At 40.4% G+C, this 21,082-nt stretch overlaps 2 protein-coding genes across 2 annotated transcripts; one reads left to right on the top strand and one right to left on the bottom strand.

Moving 5' to 3' along the window:
- Nucleotides 1-736: 736 nt before the first annotated feature.
- LOC149312168 (uncharacterized protein F54H12.2-like) lies at nucleotides 737-1,870 on the top strand. Its single transcript, XM_089527177.1, has one exon. The coding sequence runs from the start codon at nucleotides 737-739 to the stop codon at nucleotides 1,868-1,870; it is 1,134 nt and encodes a 377-aa protein (XP_089383303.1).
- A 10,439-nt stretch (nucleotides 1,871-12,309) lies between these two features.
- Nucleotides 12,310-13,554, bottom strand: LOC149312167 (uncharacterized). The gene is made up of 3 exons (XM_089526813.1): nucleotides 13,246-13,554; nucleotides 13,025-13,135; nucleotides 12,310-12,934 (listed from the first exon to the last, which is right to left on the bottom strand). The coding sequence occupies exons 1-3, from the start codon at nucleotides 13,465-13,467 to the stop codon at nucleotides 12,392-12,394; spliced, it is 876 nt and encodes a 291-aa protein (XP_089382939.1). The 5' UTR covers nucleotides 13,468-13,554; the 3' UTR covers nucleotides 12,310-12,391.
- Nucleotides 13,555-21,082: the final 7,528 nt, after the last annotated feature.

Genomic DNA, 21,082 nt, shown 5'->3' with positions numbered 1-21,082 from the left:
CCAAATCTGCAAGAAGGATCGGGCCTGATGTACATTAAAAGAAGGAAGGGGTTAAAAAGAAAAGCATCACAGGCGAGGCTGACAGGCCCTCCCCACCCCCTTAAAAGAAAAGTCCCACAAGAAAAGAAAACTCAGAAGCGGAGAGCTGTGCGAAAGCGACAGAGGGCTCTGGCTAAGAGGGACATCTTTTAAACCAGCATCATGGCCTTTATCCATTGTGGCTCTGAAGAGTGCACTAAATCTGAATTAGATTTATTCCACATTGGGCCTACTCAGACCAGTATTGAGAGAAGTGTGTTTATTGAGGTTCCCCCACTGACTGCTCTTACAGAATCTGCCCCACTTGACTTTTTCATAATAAAATAATAATAATAAAATTTTTATTTATACCCCGCCCTTCCAAATGATCAGGGCGGCTAACAAAATGCACCAAAGTGCAAACAAGATACAGAATTAAAAACACACATAACAACAACAACAATCCTTAAAAACAATAAAAACCCCTAAGCCCAACCTCACGGCCACGAGAGAGGAGGGAGGCCCACAGGATGTTTAGTCGGGGAATGCCTGATTAAATAGGAAGGTTTTTAAGCCCTTCCTAAATTGGGCCAGGGTGGTAGATGAGCGGAGCTCCGTGGGCAACGTATTCCAGAGGGCTGGGGCAGCTGTGGAAAAGGATCTTCTGGCAGTAGCAGCCAACCTAGCCCCAGGCATTGCCGGGAATGGTGAGGACTATATGGATCTGAACAACACGCTCCTCTATTTGACCTGTAAAATAGTGAATGAAGATGGGTCTTACCTTGCAGAAGATGCCAAGGTAGGGCTGGTGAATTATCCAATAGCCTCCATTTTCAGTCAGGTTGATATTACTATAGCAGATCGTCTCGTCAGCCAGAGTAATAACTGTTATCCTTACCGATCATTCATTGAATCTGTGTTAAACTACAGCGATGACACTCTAGCAACTCAATTTTCTGCAGGCCTGTTTTATAAAGATACAGCTGGAGAGCATGAATCAGCTGAGCTGGATGGGGATAATGAAGGTTTTGTTAAAAGAGCAGCCCTGACGGCTGCAAGTAGAAAGATAGACTTGCTGGGCCATCTCCATGCTGACCTGTTTTTTCAAGAAAAGCTTTTGCTAAATGGCGTTGATGTGAAAATTAAACTCACCCGCAACAAAGATGCTTTCTGCTTAATGAGCGATGCTGCAGACAGGCAGTACAAACTGCAAATTCTATCAGCCTCCCTTTTTGTCAAAAAGGTGAGGGTGTCCCCTGGTGTCCGCCTGGGACACGCCGAAGGACTGTTGACTTCCAATGCCAAATATCCTGTGGATCGTGTGAGTATGAAAGTGTTCAGCATCCCGAGAGGCAGCCGCGTCTCTAATCAGGAGAACCTGTTTCTGGGACAATTACCTAAACAGGTGGTTATAGGCCTGGTGGACAATGATGCCTTTAGCGGTATTTACAACAAAAATCCGTTTAACTTTAAACATTATGATATTAATTTTGCGGCCCTTTACCTGGATGGAGAACAGAATCCAATGAAACCGTTTCAGCCTGATTTTCAAGAGGGAAACTGTGTGCGAGAGTATATGAGTTTGGTACAAACGGCGGGCAAGCATATGAAAGACAGGTCTCTTTTAATTAACCGTGAAGAATATGCAAGAGGTTACACACTTTTTGCATTTGACCTGACTCCAGATCAAGAAGGAGGTGACCACTACTCTTTGATTAAAACTGGAAACCTGAGGGCAGAGCTGCGTTTTGCCAGGCCCCTGCCAACCACGGTCAATATGGTTGTTTATGGAGTTTTTGACAATGTGATAGAAATAAATCAACGAAGAAATGTCTTGTTTGATTATATGTAACATGGATAGCCTGCAGTTAACCCGCATACTGACTTCTGACCCCTATACTCGGAAGAGTTTCTATGGAGTCTTCCCCTGTGACATGCTCCCCAGAAAGAAACTGCTGCAAAGGCCCCTGAGCTTGGTCATAAACACCCATCCTCACAACCTTCCAGGAGAACATTGGCTTGCTATATACTTGACAGAAGAAAAAAATGGCGAATTTTTTGACTCCTACGGACACCCTCCAGACCACCCTCTGTTTCCTAAAACAATCATGAATTTTTTAAGAAAAAATGGCTACAAAACTGTGTTTCAGGGTCATCCAGTACAAGCCCCAGACTCTGTGGTTTGTGGATATCATTGTGTGTTTTTTCTGCAACAGCGCGGCAAGGGCCTGACATTTAAAAATATTCAAGACCTATATTCTCACAATTTGGAAAAAAACGATGAGATGGTTGTACAGTTTGTGAAAAAGAAGAAGAACTTGCCCGGGCTTGTCTCAGACATGTTCCAGACTACTCAGGGATGTGTATCCTGTAATGAATTTCACCACCGCATTTCCTAATAAACACACCCCCTCAGAGGGTTTTATTAAAACATAATCTGTGTCCTGGCTTTTATTTTCATTTTAAAAAAACACTCACAGACTATCAAATAGTTTAAAAAGAAGACTTTTATTTCTATTTCTTTTTCTAAAAAATAGCGGCGTTATAAAGTGAGCCAGGTACAAGCAGCATGCCGTTGTTTTTTAAAAGATCTGTGTGACAGTACAGGTGTAAGTGACAAAGAATCTTCAGGGTTCTTTAAACGGTTCAAAAGTTCTCTATTGGCAGTGTTACCCACCACAGAAGTTGGAGCGTTTATTTCAGCCATGGCCCTCAAAAAAACATCCCAGCCTTTGGGGAGGCGTTTGGTTGGTAAAGCATGAGGCTGTATTATACTTTTGACTAAGTCCAATATATTAGATCCAGTTACAGATTCTCCTTTATACACAAAGACGCCCTTGTCATCCCACGAAGAAACATTTTTGTTTTGACTCATTTTGTTTAGTAACAATCTTGCATTATTTTTGTACCTGACAGGCAGATTGTCCAACACTTCTTGAATCATGCCATCAGGGGAGTTCATCACAACTTCTTCAGAAGGGGATTCGGGTAGAAACAGATTTAAACTTTGTTTCTCTGCCTCCTTCTGTTTTACATGAGTTAGATATTTTTGGAGTAAAGCATCATAACGTCTGGCTTTCTCATATTCAGTTAAGTCGGTCCTACGTAGAATTGCCTGCATTTCAGTATCTAAGGAAGAGATTGCTGTAGTTCTGATGTTTTCATCTTTAGAAGCTGGGCCCTTTAATTGTTCTAGCTGATGGCTGGGGACCAAATACATTTTTTCAGCATATTCCATCACTGTTTAGTTAAAAGGCCTGTTATTAGAGGAACTGCGAAACTTAGCAGTGGCCCCAAAAAGCCCCCAGACTGCTTCACAAGGTACTTCTTTTTTCTCAGGGACAATTTACTGTTACCCAGAGTTTTAATAAGGGTGCGTCTTTTTTTTAATACACGCACCTGCTGTGGGGATAAAGGAATGTTGCCTTTTAAAGTATTGAGGGCTATTTCTGAAATGGCTGCAACAAGGTCATCCGAAGCTGAACACAAAATGGCCTTTCTTTGACGAGGAGGCACTGTAATAAGCAGTTTTAAAAGTGCCAGGTTTCTCTTTACGCGACTGGACATGTTTCCCCATGGAGGAGCAGACAACAACAGAGCCCTGGATTGTTAAAACCGGGCCCTTTTGTGATGGGAATGGTTTTTCTTCATTATATATACCACAGGCAAATCTGGAGGGAAAAGGCAAGTTCTTAGCCTGTAAGAATCAGGGGTGTTAGCATTCAGATCCAGCACTAAATACCCATGAGGTTTGTTTGTAGCATCAGCAAACACCTCCATGAAGAAATTGACATTTCCCGGATACATCTGTCGAGCCAAAGTAGCAATTTGTAATTTGTCCCGAGGATTTTTAAAGAGCACCATATATTTAGCGTTAAGGCTGATGGTCCGGCTATTTTTTCCTTTGCAAAAAATATTTTGGGTAATGAAAAATACACTCAGATTCCTATGATGTACAAATTGGGTGAAAACCCGCTCAAGATCTCTATTTTCAGAACCATGAATCATCAAATCATCTATAACCAAAAGATTTACTTTATTGGGGGGTAACAGTTCATCATCATCAAATTTATCAGGCATCCCCTGTACAAACTGAATAATAGGGTATTTACATTGGAGTTCTTTGTACAAATGTTGCCAACAACTGTAACACCAGACAATATTTTCAGGCATTTCTGAGAACACACTACCAGCATGATCCAGCATATTTTTTATAAAAAACGTCTTCCCACAGCCACTAGGTCCAGCGAGAATAGCTGAGAATGGGTGTTGCCAGCGTGTTTCCATTTTAGTAGCCATAAGGAAGTGTCCTAAATCCTTCAGTAATGACCCTTTTATCAAAAACAACTTTTTGTGTTTTTTTGAGATTTCTAGTGTGAAGTGTCCAATGCTGCTTATTTCTTACAATACCTGGCTGCTGTACCACAATTTCATGAGGTGTGGATCCTTTCTTGTCTGAGACGTAGGAGAATACCAGGTCTTTGAGACTGTCAAAATTAATTTTTTCACAGTTAGCGCTGTTCAATGTAATCCCCTTGACCTTCATGCAGGCTGTGCCGTTAGACAACTTATAACCGTAGGTCTTAGGCCCTGCTGACACAAACTCTGTAATGGTCTGATCTGCAGGAACCTCACTTGTGAGATCCCCGAGAAAATCTCCGAGAGGAGGATCCCACTCTCCTTCCCGACTCACAAATATGACACTGTCTGTGTCATGGTACAAAACACGTCTCCCAAGCTTGTCTAAGAGTGCATAAAGTTCCAAACGTGCATAGGCCGTTGTAAAACAGGCAAGGAATTCGTTTTTTCTACCCGAGGTTGTCACCCGGTCGTCGGAATATTTCCAGGAGACACAAACAGCCTCATCGTCAACAAATTCAAACATTGAAACCTTGTAAGCATCAGAAAAAAGCAGCTGAAAGAATTCATCGGGGTCTCTCAACACCTGAGTGTGAGGGAGGTTTGTTCTCTGCCCAAACTTCCCCCACAAAGAATTTAAAAACAGCTTTGCAATCTGGCGCTTTGCAGGGTTCACAGTGATCTGATCTTTGCGCAAAAGCACCCCCTCCCTCATATGATATTCCTTTATATACTTGTTTTTGTCCTCATCGGTAACACACCAGTGAGGATAGCCTGAAGCTTCCTGCTTCTGTCGTAGGTGCATCTCGATGTATTTTGAAAACAACACAGAAGACCTGCGTGCAAAGTGCCATACCTCATAGATTTCCACAACCCTGTACCCCTTCTCTAGAGCCACATTTAACTCAACGGAGCACCACGTCCCCTTTAAGGCTCTTTGTTCATCTGTATGTTTGCACGGGTCCAACTGCCGCTGTTCTGCACAGGTTGAACACAGCACAAACATAAGTTTTCCAGAGATCCTGGAAGGCAAAACTGGAAAATAGAGTTTTCTGGGAGGAATAACTTTTGCCTTCACTATGCCAAAATAGTTTGTGACCGGTTCAAAGTCCTTATAAATGACTTTGGGATGCCCCAGAGGGTATTGTTTGGTTTTGTTAACATAAGGGTACAGGCTGGTGAAATCGTAGTATTTCACTGTCTCCCCACTTTTAGGTTTATAGTAGAGACAGATGGCATTTGTACGACCCCCAAAGAGAGCATCTCTGGGGTGTAGGGGTTCTGGAAGGCGGGATGAAGCAAGAAACGTTTGGAGTTTCACATCTGTTTTTACCATATTATCCCATTCGTGTTGCCAAATTGTTCTCAAATCAAAACCCCGGCTTTTGAGTTCAGCTGCTTTTTTCTGTGTGGAATTGTAGAGAAATTCATAAGATTTCCCCACCACAGGGTTTTTCTCCTGGGGAGGATAACACAGGACACATCCACGATAAAAGCAACCATTAAATTCAAAGGCTATTTTCCTATTACCTACAGCGGCATACCCGTCAAGAAAATAATCTCCAACTTTAACCTCTCCACCATTTAAGGCATGCTGAATCTCAAGCTTTTCCTCATGTTCAATATACAAAAGCCATTGAATAGACGGTGTGGAGTATCGCTTAAACTGATTGTGGTAATTTACAAAACTTGGAATTGCAATGGTGTTTTCTTGCAGAAACTTAAATCTATACATCGCAAGAGAGACACTTGCAAGGGTGGGGAATTGGAGGGGGTCTATAGCAAACCACTCCTCATATTCTTTTTTCCCTTTCTTCCCTTTCTTCCCTTTCTTCACTAACTTCTTTTCTTTTGTCAGTTCTACAATTTCATGCCTGTACTTGGTACAGGCCTCTACTAAAATTTCAACATCCTTTTTGCAGTAAAACACAAGCTCTTTCTGCATGTCAAAGATTTTATCCTGATTCTCTGAATACCATGCTAAAAAGGCTTCCTTTTCACCAGGCATCATATATTTTACACCAAAATCTTCAGCTGAGGGCATTGGGCCTACATAATCCCAATGCTCAGGTGTGTTAAAGTAATGGGGAAAATATCCCTTATAGCTCTCAAAGCCTAGAGCTTTGGGTAGTTTAGAGAGGGCCATAGGGAGGTGACTCAGGGAGTCAATAAATTTTATATTCAATTTTTCCACTGTAACAGAAATCAGTTTCCCACCCTGAGCGATAATTTTTACATCAAGTTTTTCTTTCACCAGCTGATTCAGCACCAGGTAACCATCATAACCCTTAGAGTTATGTGCTAAGAATGTGCAGTCAGAAAACTGGCGATCTATAAATGTTGTAATAAAGTCAGATAAACATGTCTCCCCTTTAAATTCCCAACTTTTGCCAGCAAGGGGCCACTCATAATCTTCATCCTCATCATCGCTGTCATACTGCTTTTTAGCCCCTCTCTTATACCTCCGCTTTCTTTTGTTACCATTTTTAAAGCACTCTACAGTTTCCCCTGGAAATGCTTTTACAAAGCAGTAGTTAGGGACATGTACACCAGTTGCTTGGTGACACTCGAAATCGTAAAATAGATACTGTACAGAAACCTCAGGGGTTTTTAGGGGCTGCATGAAGCATTTATGTTCATCATCTTTTGTGATGAACCCCCAACAGACTGTGCACTGCCGGCCTTTACACTCTTCCTCATCATGGTAACTTTTCTGGTAATGCAAGCATTTAGGACAATAGCTCCTGCTTTCACAGCGTACCTTTCCCTCTGAGACCAGCTGCCTGTGTATTTTTAAGCACTCTTTAGACCTACAATTCAGCTTACAGTCAAAACACCTAGCCTGTTGATCTACCACAACCGCACAATCTTTTCTCAAGCAGAGGCGACAGAAATATAAGCAGGTGTGATTGTTATGGTTATATAGGCTCTGGCAAAATATGCAAAAATTTCGTACCCCGAATAAGGCTTTTACATTGATTACCCCATAGAAGTGTTCGTCATGCAGAAGCAGCGTGCATGTTTTTTGATATTGAGGGCCTTGGGTTTTAAACAGACTCCACCCCTTCTTAGAATAATGTGCCACATGAATATTAATTTTTAAGTGGTTTTCAGCATGTGAAATATCACTTAAGGTCACTTTTTTCTGATCGGACCAGCCAAGCTCCTTATACAGTTGCCTGGCTGCTGTCAGCAGTTTTGCATCTGTGGGAATCTTTTCACTCATGACAGCAATCAGGCCACCGCCAAAACAGAGGTTAGTGCCTGTATAATTTAAATCAACCAAATGTTTTCTTTTTCTGGCAACTATTTCACTAGAGGGGATGGAGCCTATTGATCTATGCCCTCCGCCCCCTGGGGGTTTCACAATCGTAATTATGAGACGAAAACTGGAATGGGCACAGATTTCCATGTTGCTTTGCAACAGGTTACTCAACTGTGATAGAAAATCCTCAGCATTTAAAAGGTCCTTACTTTTTTTAACAGAATACAGAGGATTTCTTAGGCCATCAGCCTCCAGTCTAATTTGAACACAATCTCCCAGACTAATTCGCTGGTTAAGATCGTCTAGAATATTTTGTATTGAGTTGTGTAATGCGTGTATAGCTTGCGTGTACGATGTTACATGCTCTAAGTTTCTGAATCGGAACTCCTCACCGATACGCACTGTACGATACAACCTGTGGGTCCACTGCCATGAGCGTACACGCTCTGCATACACGGCAGGGGGGCCCTCATCATCTGGGGAGCCTGGGATGTTTGCAGGTAGGGGCTGGCTCTCATCCCTGGATGATTCAGAAGACTCCAAATCATTCTGAGGTTCTGCACTGGAATAAGAAGGCTGGTTATTATCAGAAACAGAGTCACAGGGGTTTTGGTTCTCAGCCCTGGATGGGTCAGAGGCCACGGAAGAAGGGGTGCTGGAACAAGAAGGCTGGTTATTATCAACACTATGTTTAGTGTTTTTTACCAGGCTCCTCGAGTTCAGGCCCCCTTTACATTTCCTATTATTTTTCCGAGTGTGGAGTACTTTTTTTGATCTGTTAATCAGGGTGGTTACTCTTCTTCTCCAGTACAGTTTACCATTGGCAGGTTTCTTCCAGTACCCCGCCACCCTGCACCATTTACCATTCCGGCCTTTCTTGATCCTTGGTTGTAGTTTACCTCTGCCTATCTGCCGATGTTCAAGGGACCTGTCCACCATGTACTCGTTATATTTTTTAATACTCTCGTAAAAAGCATCCATATGAGCTTGTGTTACTGGATTGTCCCACATATAATTCAAATGGGCTTCATAGCCCTTGGCCCGTCTAAGGATCGCGCAACCTTTCGCTACCATTTTCTGCATCTCCACAAAGCAGGCCGATAACGTTGCAGCTTTCTTTCTGCGGGCTTCAAAGCGTTGTAAGAGATTTCCGTCAATCACCATCACCTGCTCATTATTTTTTGGCTTCTTAGAAGCCTGGGGTGTAGCATCGTGGGGTTCTTCTCTGTTACGTTTCAGAGATTTGTCTAAAAGCAAACAAAATAAGAAGTATTATAGCTCACTCACTCACTCATTACCCCCCCAGCCCTTAAATACCACAACACACACACACACACACACACACACACACACACACACTGTACCTCCACTTTTATTTGTTGTCACTGGAGTTTCAGGTGCCGCATTGCCTTCGTGGCTGCCTTCAGCAAACATCAATTCTGTAAAGAAAAGACACTAATTTCAGAAAGAACAAACCCACAAAATTACACATTTAATGTTGTTAGCCCCCACCTCTAAATTATTTTTTTTTGACCCACAAAGCAGTGCTAATATTGTTAAGCACAAATTTTACCTAATTCTTCATCTGTTGGGTGTGTCAGGTTTGGGGCCTGTGTTTTAGCCAGCCCTCCTGTGCCCTGTGCAGTCTCCTCTGAAGGAACGTTTTGGACCTGTTTTTCCATGGCTTGCAGGGGCTATGAAGTACCAGCTGTGCCTGATGAACACAAACATGTTGAGACATGCCCACTAAACCCACCCCTCGCATATCAGAAAACCCCACAGAATTATACTGTTGAGACTGAGCTGCCACATTTCTGCTTCTGACAAGAAATGGAGAGGCAGACATTCAGCATTGTTCATGTTTACTTAAATCTAGTATGTGACCAAGTTCCAGATGAACAAATAGATGAAAAAATATACCACACTTTACAAAAATTGGCCAATTCAACTCAGAAGCACGTGGAAGAAAAAATGGAACCCTTAATAACACAGTTGGAAATTCCAAATATTTCTCGTGCTTGTGAAATAATCCATTTAGTTATGAGGTCTCAATTTTCTGATGGAAAAATCAACTGGGGAAGAATTGTGATGACTCTCTTATTTGGAGGTTTTATTGCCAAAAAGCTGAAGACCAGAGGTGTGCCTCTCACAACAGGAAATGTACAGCAAATTACCAATTGCATTGCCGGCTATTTGATAATGGAGAAACACATCTGGATGAAGGAAAATGGCAGCTGGGTAAGTTTAACACATATTCTTTAGGAAACCCTATGGAACCAGTGATCAATTGAGAAAAATGTGTTGCCCTAACAGTTTTTTTTCTTTTCATTATTTCAGGAAAACGGCTTAATAATGACGCATGAAGTTACACCCAGAAATATGAGAACAGCTGTTTTTAACCGTCTGTACAATATTTTATATCTAAAGTGGTTGTTATTTCCGGCATAAGCTCTTGTATGCTAATGTCCTATAACAAAGCTATCCACCCAATAAAATCTTTTGAAATTACCTAGTCACCATCAATTCCTAACCCCTACACACACACAAAGCAATGCTCAAAGCAATGGTAGTTAACAGGTTTATTTAAGAAAAACTGGCAAAAAAAAAAAAGTTTTAAACAGAATAAAAAGATTTCCAAATGGGCACTTATTTGAGAAAAACCAAAAAGAGATCTTTTAAAACAGGCACATTAGACCATTTAAAACCTTAGAAAAGGACCTTTTTGGGGAAAAAAATGCAAAAACAAGTTTTAAACAGAATAAAAAGATTTCCAAGTAGGCCCTTATTTAAGAAAAAACAAAAAAAAGAGCTTTTAAAACAGGCACATTAGACAATTTAAAACCTAAAAAAGACCTTTTTGGGGGGAAATGGCAAAAAGAAGTTTTCCAAATAGGCTTATTTAACAATTAAATGAACTTTTAGCACCAACAAGCCAAAAGTTAACAATACAAAAGGCTGTAACTCTGCTGCGTATGAGTAATCAGCTCTTGACCATAAACCCATTAACACCTCTGGAGCTTTGTTTTCTACCCCCATCAAATCTTCCCCACAAAGTCTCCAGAATACTCTTTAAAAAAAAGCTTATAAAGCATTTTAAACCTTGTTTCACAAAAAGAGAGCTTTTTAAAATAATATTTGACAAAAATTTTTAAAAATGTACCAAGCACATGTTTTGCATGTGGAAACAGGGGCCAGACTTTTTAATACACATCTTTCTTAATCCCATCAAACATACCCAGCAGTAAGCAAAGCAAAGTTTTTAAAAAAAGGCTTCTAAAGCATTTTAAACCTTGTTTCATAAATACCAAAAAGAGCTTTGTTAAAAATATATATTTAACAAAAAAAAATTTAAAACAGTGCTGAGCACATGTTTCCAAGTGAAACCATTTGCCAGACATTTTAAAAACCCGTATATCCTAATCCACACATTTCTACTCTCAGTAAGCTTTGAAAAGTATTTTTTAAAAAGGCTTCTAAAACATTTGTAGCACATGTAAAATTTCTTTCTAACAGAACTACATGCTAACAATTAAAAACATTTAACAGGAAAATGCATAAATACCAATGTTTTTATGGCCCAAAGCCCCAGATTTTAGATGAAGTCCATGGAAAAAGAGAAAGCCGCATGTTATGCTTGTAATTTTAAAGCTGCTCAGTTTTCCCCCCCAAATTAATGGACATTCATCAAATATTTATTCTTTAGTGAGGGAAAAGGCCCACAACAGCCCATTTTGAATAAAGTTTCAAAATGGGGAAAAGGCAATAGTTATAAAGGCCTTCTTTTAAAAAACAATGCTATGGAATATACAGGAAAAAACTTACCAAGAACCAGAGAGTCTCACACAGGTATGGCAGCCAGAAAAGGACAGACCCCCTTCTCTGCAGAACTTTTATACGTCAGGTAACCAGTCTGTGATTGGCTCTTGAGACCTGCCCCCACCCACCCCTAAGAAAAAGGGTAGGTTGGATCTATCTCCCCTCCCCCCTAAGGTGGTCCTTGGGGGTGGATCTATGACCCAAAGGTGGTCCTTGGGGGTGGATCTATGTCCCTCCATCCCCCTAAGGTGGCCCCCCACCTCTAAGGTGTACATGTTGCAGGGCACATAGCCATGTGGTAAGCCACCCCCCTCCCCTTTTCTCTTTTTAAAAAACTTTTTGCAGAGGGCCCCACCAGGGAAATATAGTGTCTGTTTAAAACTTCAACCATGCTTTTTGTTTCTGTGTTTAGGAGACATTGGGAGGGGGCCTTGGGGGGTTGCAAAAAATGATTTTCAACCCTCTACATTATTTAAGAGCCACCCTGATTTCTGCTTTTTGTTTAAAGTGGGGGGGTTGGAGAGGTGGCTGTACAGCTTAATTGTAAGAATCTCTCCTTTGCTTTATTTCTGTTTTTAGGCTAAGGAGGGTCAGGAAGTTTGGAGGGTTTCTGTAAGAAGGCTTCCCCCCACCCCCTCTTCATTGTTTAATTTAAAGAGCCATCTCCACCCTCCACCCCTCCATTTTGTATCCCCCACACCACCAAAGCCTCATGTTTTCTAGGGAGATTGAGTGGTGCATGAATACTGATACCCCCCCCCCCCCATTGTAAATACTCATTATGAGCCAGCTCTAGAGTAGTCACTTTTTTGAAAAGAAAATCACAAACACCTTTTTAAAATAAACTCTTTTTTATTTTATAACCTTTTAACAAACATTTTTAAAAAAATATCAAAGCAGCCAACAGTTTTCAAACAAACTTCTAGTCAGTCTTTATGGATCAGATGGTCTGTTAATAGTTGTTAGAAATGTTTTATAAGATCTATTTTTAATCACTTTTAACACATGCTCCAAAATAGGCTTATCCCTGGGTTTCAAAATGTTATTTAATTCCTTCAGTGAATTTTCAGATCTCTCTACTTTAGTTACAAGTTGCAAGATTTGGTCTACAGTCTCATTTGTTATCAATAGGCCATTGAAACTGTAAGCTACAAGAATATATACGTGTAACACGTTTTTAAAATCTATTTGCCCACATAACCAGCTCAGTTTTCTACACAGATAACGTTTTGACCACAACAGACAGTCATGGGAATTTTGAGCAGGGGCAGAGATTACACAGCCAACACAGGATTCATAGCGATATTGCTGCAAACAATGGGTGATGATTCCATAACACACGGCTCTGATTGTTGACCGCATGAGAACTTTCAATTCTCTGGGAGAAAAATTTAATGGTTCTTTTGGAACATCTAGTCCAAGAATTTCAGCCATGACCACAGGGCTAGGTTGAGCTGTAGACATCTCGACGAAATCCTAAAAAAGAAAAAAGATAGATTACCTTTAAAATGCATTTTTAAAACACACACACTTAATACCAAAATCCCCTTCTAAAAGATGACTTACTGGAATATCATTCCAGCCTATGCTTGCAAACCTCCACAGAGCTATAGGTAATGTGTTGCCTCCACATGCTTCAGCACACTTCTCTGCAGAACTGCTACTGGCCTGAGGTTGCTAAAATATAAAGAAAATAGTCTTTTTTTTTTTTTTTTAGAGGAGAGGTGGGGAGCCGACTTTGTAAGGCTAGTCAAAACCCTTTAAAAATAAAAAACCCACTTTTTTACCTGCATTACAGCTGGTTCTGCTGAAACGGTATCCACCAGGCGGTTCCATGCTTTGCAAATCTCATCAGCTTCTTCGCTAGCCAGGTCAGCATAGGTAGAAAGCCCATCATCTGAACTATTGCTAGGATAACGCTTTCTGCTTTTTGGCTTCACATCCCCTGTTTCTTGCTCTGTAGAGTTTGCAGAAGTAGTGGGGGCCTCCATGTTGTCTTCTCTGAACATGTCTGGGCTTGCCCAAAGGCTTCCTGTAGCGTTGCTAAAACCGCCTTCTGATTGGCCCTTTTAAATCATCATGGTCACATGAGTCCCTTCAGACGCTCCACCTACAGGCGAGGTTTCATGCTGGGGTGGGGCCACAAGCGGGGGGCGTGGCCGGATATCCGGGGAGGGCAGGACTTCCGGCAGAAGGCCGGATATCCGGGGAGGGCGGGACTTCCGGCAGGAGGCCGGATATCCGGTTAAGGCGGGACTTCCTGTTAAGGCGGGACTTCCGGGGCGGGGCACCTGTCAGGGGGCGGGGCTTATGAGTTTGACGAGAGGTGCCACCCTTTACTACTGACAGGGTTCACCAACTAGTAGGTATAAGAGCCAGACTGGAAGATCCTCTAAATCAGGGGTCGGCAACCTCCGGCCTGTGGGCCGGATGTGGCCCGCGGGCGCCTTTCTGCCGGCCCCCGCTCCCTCCTGCCACCGAAATCGCCGCCGATTTTGGCCGCTCCGGCTGCCATTTTGCCTTTCAAAATGGTGGCAAAGTCTCGCGCGACCATAAAGGGCAAAATGGCGGTGCCCATTGGGAGGCCCGATGCGGCCTCTGGAGCCCTGAATCGGGGCTCCAGGAGCTGCACCGGGCCTCTGGGAGGCCCGATGCGGCAGCCGAAGCCCTGAATCGGGGCTCCAGGAGCTGCACCGGGCCTCTGGGAGGCCCGATGCGGCAGCCGAAGCCCTGAATCGGGGCTCCAGGAGCTGCACCGGGCCTCTGGGAGGCCCGATGCGGCAGCCGAAGCCCTGAATCGGGACTCCAGGAGCTTCACCGGGCCTCTGTGAGGCCCGATGCGGCAGCCGAAGCCCTAAAACGGGGCTTCAGCAGCCTCACCGGGCCCCTGGGAGGCCCGATGCGGCATCTGGAGCCCTGAATCGGGGCTCCAGGAGCTGCACCGGGCCCCTGGGAGGCCCGATGAGGCAGCCGAAGCCCTGAATCTCCTTCTCCTCTCTCTGGCCGGACTGTTCTGGAAGGCTCTGGATGTTGGTATATAAAGCTAGTCTGCTAGCTCTGCCCCCTTGTGACTCACAGATGTGACTCACAGAAGCTCCTCCCCTTCAGCAACGAGCACACGGTCTCAAGCACACGGTCTCAAAATGGCTGCCAAGCAGCTCCTCTCCTTCTCCTCTCTCTGGCCGGACTGTTCTGGAAGGCTCTGGATGTTGGTATATAAAGCTAGTCTGCTAGGTCCGCCCCCTTGTGACTCACAGATGTGACTCACAGAAGCTCCTCCCCTTCAGCAACGAGCACACGGTCTCAAGCACACAGTCTCAAAATGGCTGCCAAGCAGCTCCTCTCCTTCTCCTCTCTCTGGCCGGACTGTTCTGGAAGGCTCTGGATGTTGGTATATAAAGCTAGTCTGCTAGCTCCGCCCCCTTGTGACTCACAGATGTGACTCACAGAAGCTCCTCCCCTTCAGCAACGAGCACACGGTCTCAAGCACACGGTCTCAAAATGGCTGCCAAGCAGCTCCTCTCTTTCTCCTCTCTCTGGCCGGACTTGGAACTGTAAAGGACCTTCCTTTATTAGAACAAAAACAAATGAACTTAGGTGAACATTTGCTACTTTTTTGAACTCTTAACTTTACACTGGACAATAGTGAAAGGGAAAGTCTACTAAAAGGAACTCTGGGAAGTAGTCAAAGCGATTAAACAACGAGGGGAAGGGAAACAAGAAAATGGCGTCCAGGACAGACTGCAGCGTTTGAACCTGTAAGTTTGAACAGTCTGGAGAAGGAAGAAGGAAACCTAGACATACCATGGACAAATTATTCTAGTTTTTTCTTTGGGAAAGTTTCCTTTCTGGATAATTGATACTGATAAGCAAATACTGAACCTTTATTCGCACTAATTTAATAAGTTGGCTGTTTGAATGGTTAGCTTCAAGAAGTAGGTTATTTCCATCTATTTACTGTTGCTTGTGGTATAACATAACAATCATTTCTGTGTTTAATATTTGTGCTTATTACTGTTAATCCACTGAAGTGTTTCCTTCTCATGAATTTGTATTGCCAAGCAAGGAAAACAAATACTTATTTTAATGAATTGACCTGTATGAATGCTTAGCTTGAAACTTTAGACTACTTTGTTGCTACTTACCTTTGTTTGGTGTAACAAGGAACCTGCTCTTACTTAGTAACTGTGTCAGATTCAATTTGAGGTAACAATTTTTTTTATTTTCTTTTTTGAAAAAAGACAAATGTAAAGAAGCTGATTTAAGGGTGGGGAGATAGGTAAAATTATTGTGTGACAAACTTAGGTTCAATTGATCAACTTGGTAATCCAGCTGAACTACAAGAGTAACTTACTACTTTAAGCTGATTTGTTTGTTCTGAATTCCTCTCTTTTTACAGAATCAACGTCTCTTGACTCTCCTTACCTCCCTATCACCTCCAAATTTTTAAGATAGAATTGTTTCTCTAGGACCTCCTTAGTCCTAGCTGACTTTTAGAATTTCAGTAGAATCATTCTAAAAAGAAGCAGAATAGGCCAATAGATTATCTTAAACCAGTTAGAAAGAGCCCCCTCTTGATAGAGATATAAATAGCAAATTAATTAATTGCTCTAACCTAATTCACCACAATCTCTGACCGTATTAACCAACTGTTGGGAAGTATATAATAAGCTTTATATTATACAAATACTTATCTGACAATATTCACATTGGGCTTGAAATCAAAACTAGTAGTGAGACTTCATTAACCCTGCACCTAATCTTTGTGAAACGATATATAATCTTATTTATTTTTATTGACTGCTATTCCCTTTATAATTACCAAGATGGCATCAGGTACACGGAAAGCTCGGGCTACAAGTCAGAACTCACTAATAAATCAGCGTAGACCATCGCTTGGTAATTCACCTCAACCCACAGGTTCATTTGAACTAATGATGGAAGAAATGAAAAGGTTACAAGCAGAAACGAATGCGAACATATTTAAATCAGGAGAAAATGTTAAAAGGGAACTGAAGATAGAAATCGGTGAAATGAGAATGTCTCTGGATAAATTAACTGAGGATATGAGTAAAGTCAATGGAAGGTTGAAAAACTTAGAAACACACACAGGAAAGATGGAAAAAAAGATAGCTGAGGTCAAAGACAAAATTTATGAAGATCAAGAACAAATCCTTAGATTGCAACTCAAACAAAGGGAAAATTGTCTCAAGCTAAGAGGTCTGCTCGAAAAACCTAATGAAAATCTTTATCTTGAACTTGCACCAATACTAGCGAAATTTGTCGAGGAACCTGAATCCCAATTCCCATGGGAACTGGACCGTATCTACAGGATAAATTCCCACATTGCTAAACAAAAAAAGTTACCCAGGGATGTAGTAGTTTATTTTGTCCGCAAGCAGACACGTGACCTTGTTCTGCAACAAAGCTATAAGGCTAAGCTTATAGTAGACGGTAAGGAAATCTTGATTTTAAAGGACATCCCCGGAAAGATCTTGCGCAGGAGGAAAGAGTACACCTTCCTAACTGACAATTTGAAAAAGCATGATATCTTATTTAAGTGGGAAGAGATCGAAGGGGTGCAAGTTTTCTGGAAACAGAAAAAAATAAGAATCAACTTGGTGCAGAAGGCCCAAGATTTCCTTAAAGAAATCCAGAGAGATACGGAAAAGGAGGGGGAGGAGAAGGGGGGAGGAGGGGGGTAAGTAATCAATTAGCTAATAATATAATAACCTACAGTTTCAAAATGGATACCTAAGTGAAAAATGTGTGTGAATCCTATCTCCCCATCCATTTAAAAGTACTTATTGCCACTTATCTGTTCCTTTTTTAATTGCATTGAAAGTGTCTAGATTGATTAACATACTTTAAAGTACTAATTTAATATTGGATAAGACCCTATGGTGCTCTATTTTTAGGATAATAACTCTCGAGATTGTCTCCTCTTTGTTTGTATTACAAAATGTAAACTAATAAACTTTGAACCCTTTCCTTTTATATTGTATGGACGTATTATTGCTAAGTAAAGTGTAGGGATACACTACAATTGGAAACAATGAAAATACTATCCCTAAACATCAAAGGCCTGAATTCGCCCCAAAAAAGGAGAAAAACATTTCTCTTTCTTGAAAGAAGTAAATCGGACATTATCTGCTTACAAGAATCTCATATTAGGACAAAGGATCTGAGATTAGTCAAAAATCGAAAATTAGGCAAAGAATATATCTCCTCAATTAACCAAAGTAAGAGGGGAGTCATCCTATATATAAAAAATAATATTGAATCCAAAGAAATATTCAAAGATAGTAATGGTCACTACTTGGGAGTGGAAATATATTGGAAGGGAATGAAATGTCTATTGATAGGTGTATATGGCCCCCAAGATAATAAAAATAAATTTTATAAAAAATTACAAACGATACTAATGGAACTAGAGTATGAAAATATAATCATGATGGGAGACTTTAATGGAGTTATTCAACCTAACATAGACAGATCATCAGGCAAACCCATCAAAGATGCGCAGGGAAGACTACCAAAAAGTTTTTTTGAATTGCTAGAAAATTGTAGCATGATTGAGGTCTGGAGACATCTATACCCGAAAGAGAAGTGTTTTACCTTCTTTTCGGATAGACATCAATCACTATCAAGATTAGATATGTTCTTTGTGTCACAGAATCTCTTGAAAGAAATAAAAAAAATGGAAACGCTTAATAGAACCATCTCGGACCATAACCCTATAATATTAAATTTGAACGAAACCAACAGGACCAACAGCTGGTACTTAAATGAAGACCTCTTAGAGGACGGAAAAATTGTGAAAGAATTCAATATAATGTTCCAACATTTCCTAAAAGAAAATAAGGATAAAGAGATCCAGATATCAACGGTATGGGACGCAGGCAAAGCTGTGATTAGAGGTTTCTTTACACAATGGAATATAAGAATCCAAAGGGAGAAAAAACAAAAGGTAATGAAACTAAACAAGCTACTTAAGGACAAGGAACAGGACTTACAGAAATTCCCAAGAGATAAGAAAATTCAAAGGGAAATAAAATCGATACAGAAGCAATTGGATTTAGAAGCAACAGATGAATTAAACAAAAGACTCAGACTGACCAAACAAAAATCTTTTGAACACGCAAATAAAATGGGGAAATGGTTAGCCCATAGATTAAAAAAAGAAAAAGAAAAAAAAAGCCATCAATAAGATCAATTCAGGTAAAGGAATTGTAACTCAACAAGAAGAAATTAAAGAAGTTTTTGTTAACTTCTATCAAAATCTCTACAGTGACAAACAAATAGACGAAGAAGCAATCAGAGATTATATAGCCTCTTCAAATATAGAGAAGTTAACGGAAGCCCACAAGACACAATTGAATCAGCCAATATCCATACAAGAGGTTTGGGATGCAATCGATTCCAGCAAATTAGGCAAATCGCCAGGGAATGATGGGTTAACAGCAAAGTTTTATAAAACTTTTAAATTTGAATTAGGGGGCATCCTACAGGAAATTATGAATAAAGCATTGGAGGAAACAATACCTAAATCTTGGAAAGAAGCAGAAATAATCATGTTACCCAAGGAGGGAAAAGATACTTTAGAACCAATCAACTATCGCCCAATCTCATTATTAAACAATGATTATAAAATCTTTGCTACAATTCTAGCGAATCGATTAAAATCTTGCCTTAAAGACCTTATTGATGAGGACCAAAGGGGCTTTTTACCACAGAGATTCATGAGAGATAACTCTAGAATCTTATTGAATGTTTTGGAATATTACGAACGCCATAATGATAAGCAGTTAGGCTTAATGTTTATTGACCTAGAGAAAGCTTTTGATTCGGTTAATTGGTATACTCTTCTAGAAGTCCTAAAAAAAATTCAAATTGGCTCAAACTTTATGAATTGGATAACCAAAATATACAAAGACCAAAAAGCCCAAATTAGGATAAATGGCGAAAAATCTAAATTCATTAATATAAAAAGGGGTACAAGGCAGGGATGTCCGCTTTCTCCTCTCCTATTCTTACTAATCATGGAACTGTTAATAAAAGAAATTAAATTCAATGACCAAATAAAGGGGACAAAAATTAAGAACCAAAGATACAAAACCAGAGCCTTCGCGGACGATATGATCCTTTTTTTGGAAGAGCCAACTGAAAGTATAGAAATGATTATGGAAATTCTAGACAAATTCGGTGCAATGACGGGGTGCATAATTAACAGATCAAAATCAGTATTTTTAACAAAGAATATGAGAGAGAGAGAACAAAAACATCTAGAACAAAAATCTGGCATCAAAATTGAGAAGAAAGTGAAATATTTAGGACTCCAAATTTCTGATAAAATAAACTGTCTTTATGAAATTAATTACAAAAAGGCTTGGGCTAAGATAAAACAAGATCTTATAAAATGGAATAAACTAAGTCTTTCTATAACAGGAAGAATAGCTTGTATCAAAATGATGGTATTACCTCAGCTCTTATTCCTATTCCAAATGCTTCCTATTATCACATCAGAGAAACCCTTTAGGGAATGGGATAAAGACTTATCCCAATTCATCTGGAAGGGTAGAAAACCTAGAATTAAATACAAATATTTACAAGATTTAAAAGATAGAGGAGGTTTAGCCCTACCAAATTTCAAATTATATTTCAAAGCTTGTGCCCTTATGTGGATCAAAGATTGGCTAATGCTGGATAATCCAAATTTACGGGAAATCGAAGGTGATGGTAACAACTATGGCTGGCATGCCTATTTAATCTATGGAAAAGACAAACTAAACAAACCCATTAAAAACATTGTATTAGAAAGGCGCTCATTAAAATCTGGAATAAATATAAACGTAGAATCTTTCAAAAGAAAGCTTTTTATAGGAAGGAAAGGATAGCAGATGAGAATTGGTTTAGATATAGGGATATATTAGTAAAGGAGGGGGATCAAACATCTTTAAAACCAAGAGAACAACTTAATAAAGAGGGCTGAGGACTTGATTGGTTAGCATATAATCAAATTCTAGCAAGATACAAAGAGGATATTAAAGAGCATAAAGTGGTATTGGCACAAGGCAACTCGGAACTAGGGAAACTTCTATTGGAGAGCAATTCAAAATTAATTGGGAAAATTTATATAATCTTGTTGTCTTTCGAGCTTGAACAAGAAACAGTGAAAGAAAATATGATTAAGTGGGCAAAAATGATAGGCCACCCAATATCCATGCAACAATGGGAAAACTCTTGGAAAAGCAACTATGAATTTACAGCTTCACAAAATCTAAGGGAAAACTACTATAAAATGTTTTACCACTGGTATATGACACCATCCAAAATCGCCAAAATATATAAATTAGACAATAACAAATGTTGGAAGTGTAAAAAAGAAATAGGAACTTTTTACCACTGTTGGTGGGGATGTAAGGAGGCCAAGAAATTCTGGAAATTGATAAGCAACCATATTGATCGTATTATGGGGAGGAAAATACAACAGAAACCGGAGACCTTTTTATTAGGTATTATCGATGATAAAATAAAGGGCAGGGAAAAAAATCTTGTATTATTTAATTACACTAGCTAGGGTAACCTTTGCTCAAAAATGGAAAAACCTTAACTGCCCATCTA

The sequence above is a fragment of the Sceloporus occidentalis genome, unplaced genomic scaffold (genome assembly GCF_023333645.1).
Source record: "Sceloporus occidentalis isolate IW3139 unplaced genomic scaffold, rSceOcc1.0.p SCAF_5, whole genome shotgun sequence".
NCBI classification, from domain to species: domain Eukaryota; kingdom Metazoa; phylum Chordata; class Lepidosauria; order Squamata; family Phrynosomatidae; genus Sceloporus; species Sceloporus occidentalis.
This window is presented reverse-complemented; position numbering and strand designations above follow the sequence as displayed.

Bases quoted from the DNA above. Each gene is read 5' to 3' on its own strand.
- LOC149312168 (XM_089527177.1), top strand. From the start codon at position 737: ATGGATCTGAACAACACGCTCCTCTATTTGACCTGTAAAATAGTGAAT.
- LOC149312167 (XM_089526813.1), bottom strand. From the start codon at position 13,467: ATGTTCAGAGAAGACAACATGGAGGCCCCCACTACTTCTGCAAACTCT. The intron at 13,136-13,245 runs GTAAAAAAGTGG...TTTATATTTTAG, and splicing joins CAGAACCAGCTGTAATGCAG to CAACCTCAGGCCAGTAGCAG. The intron at 12,935-13,024 runs GTAAGTCATCTT...TTTCTTTTTTAG, and splicing joins TAGGCTGGAATGATATTCCA to GATTTCGTCGAGATGTCTAC.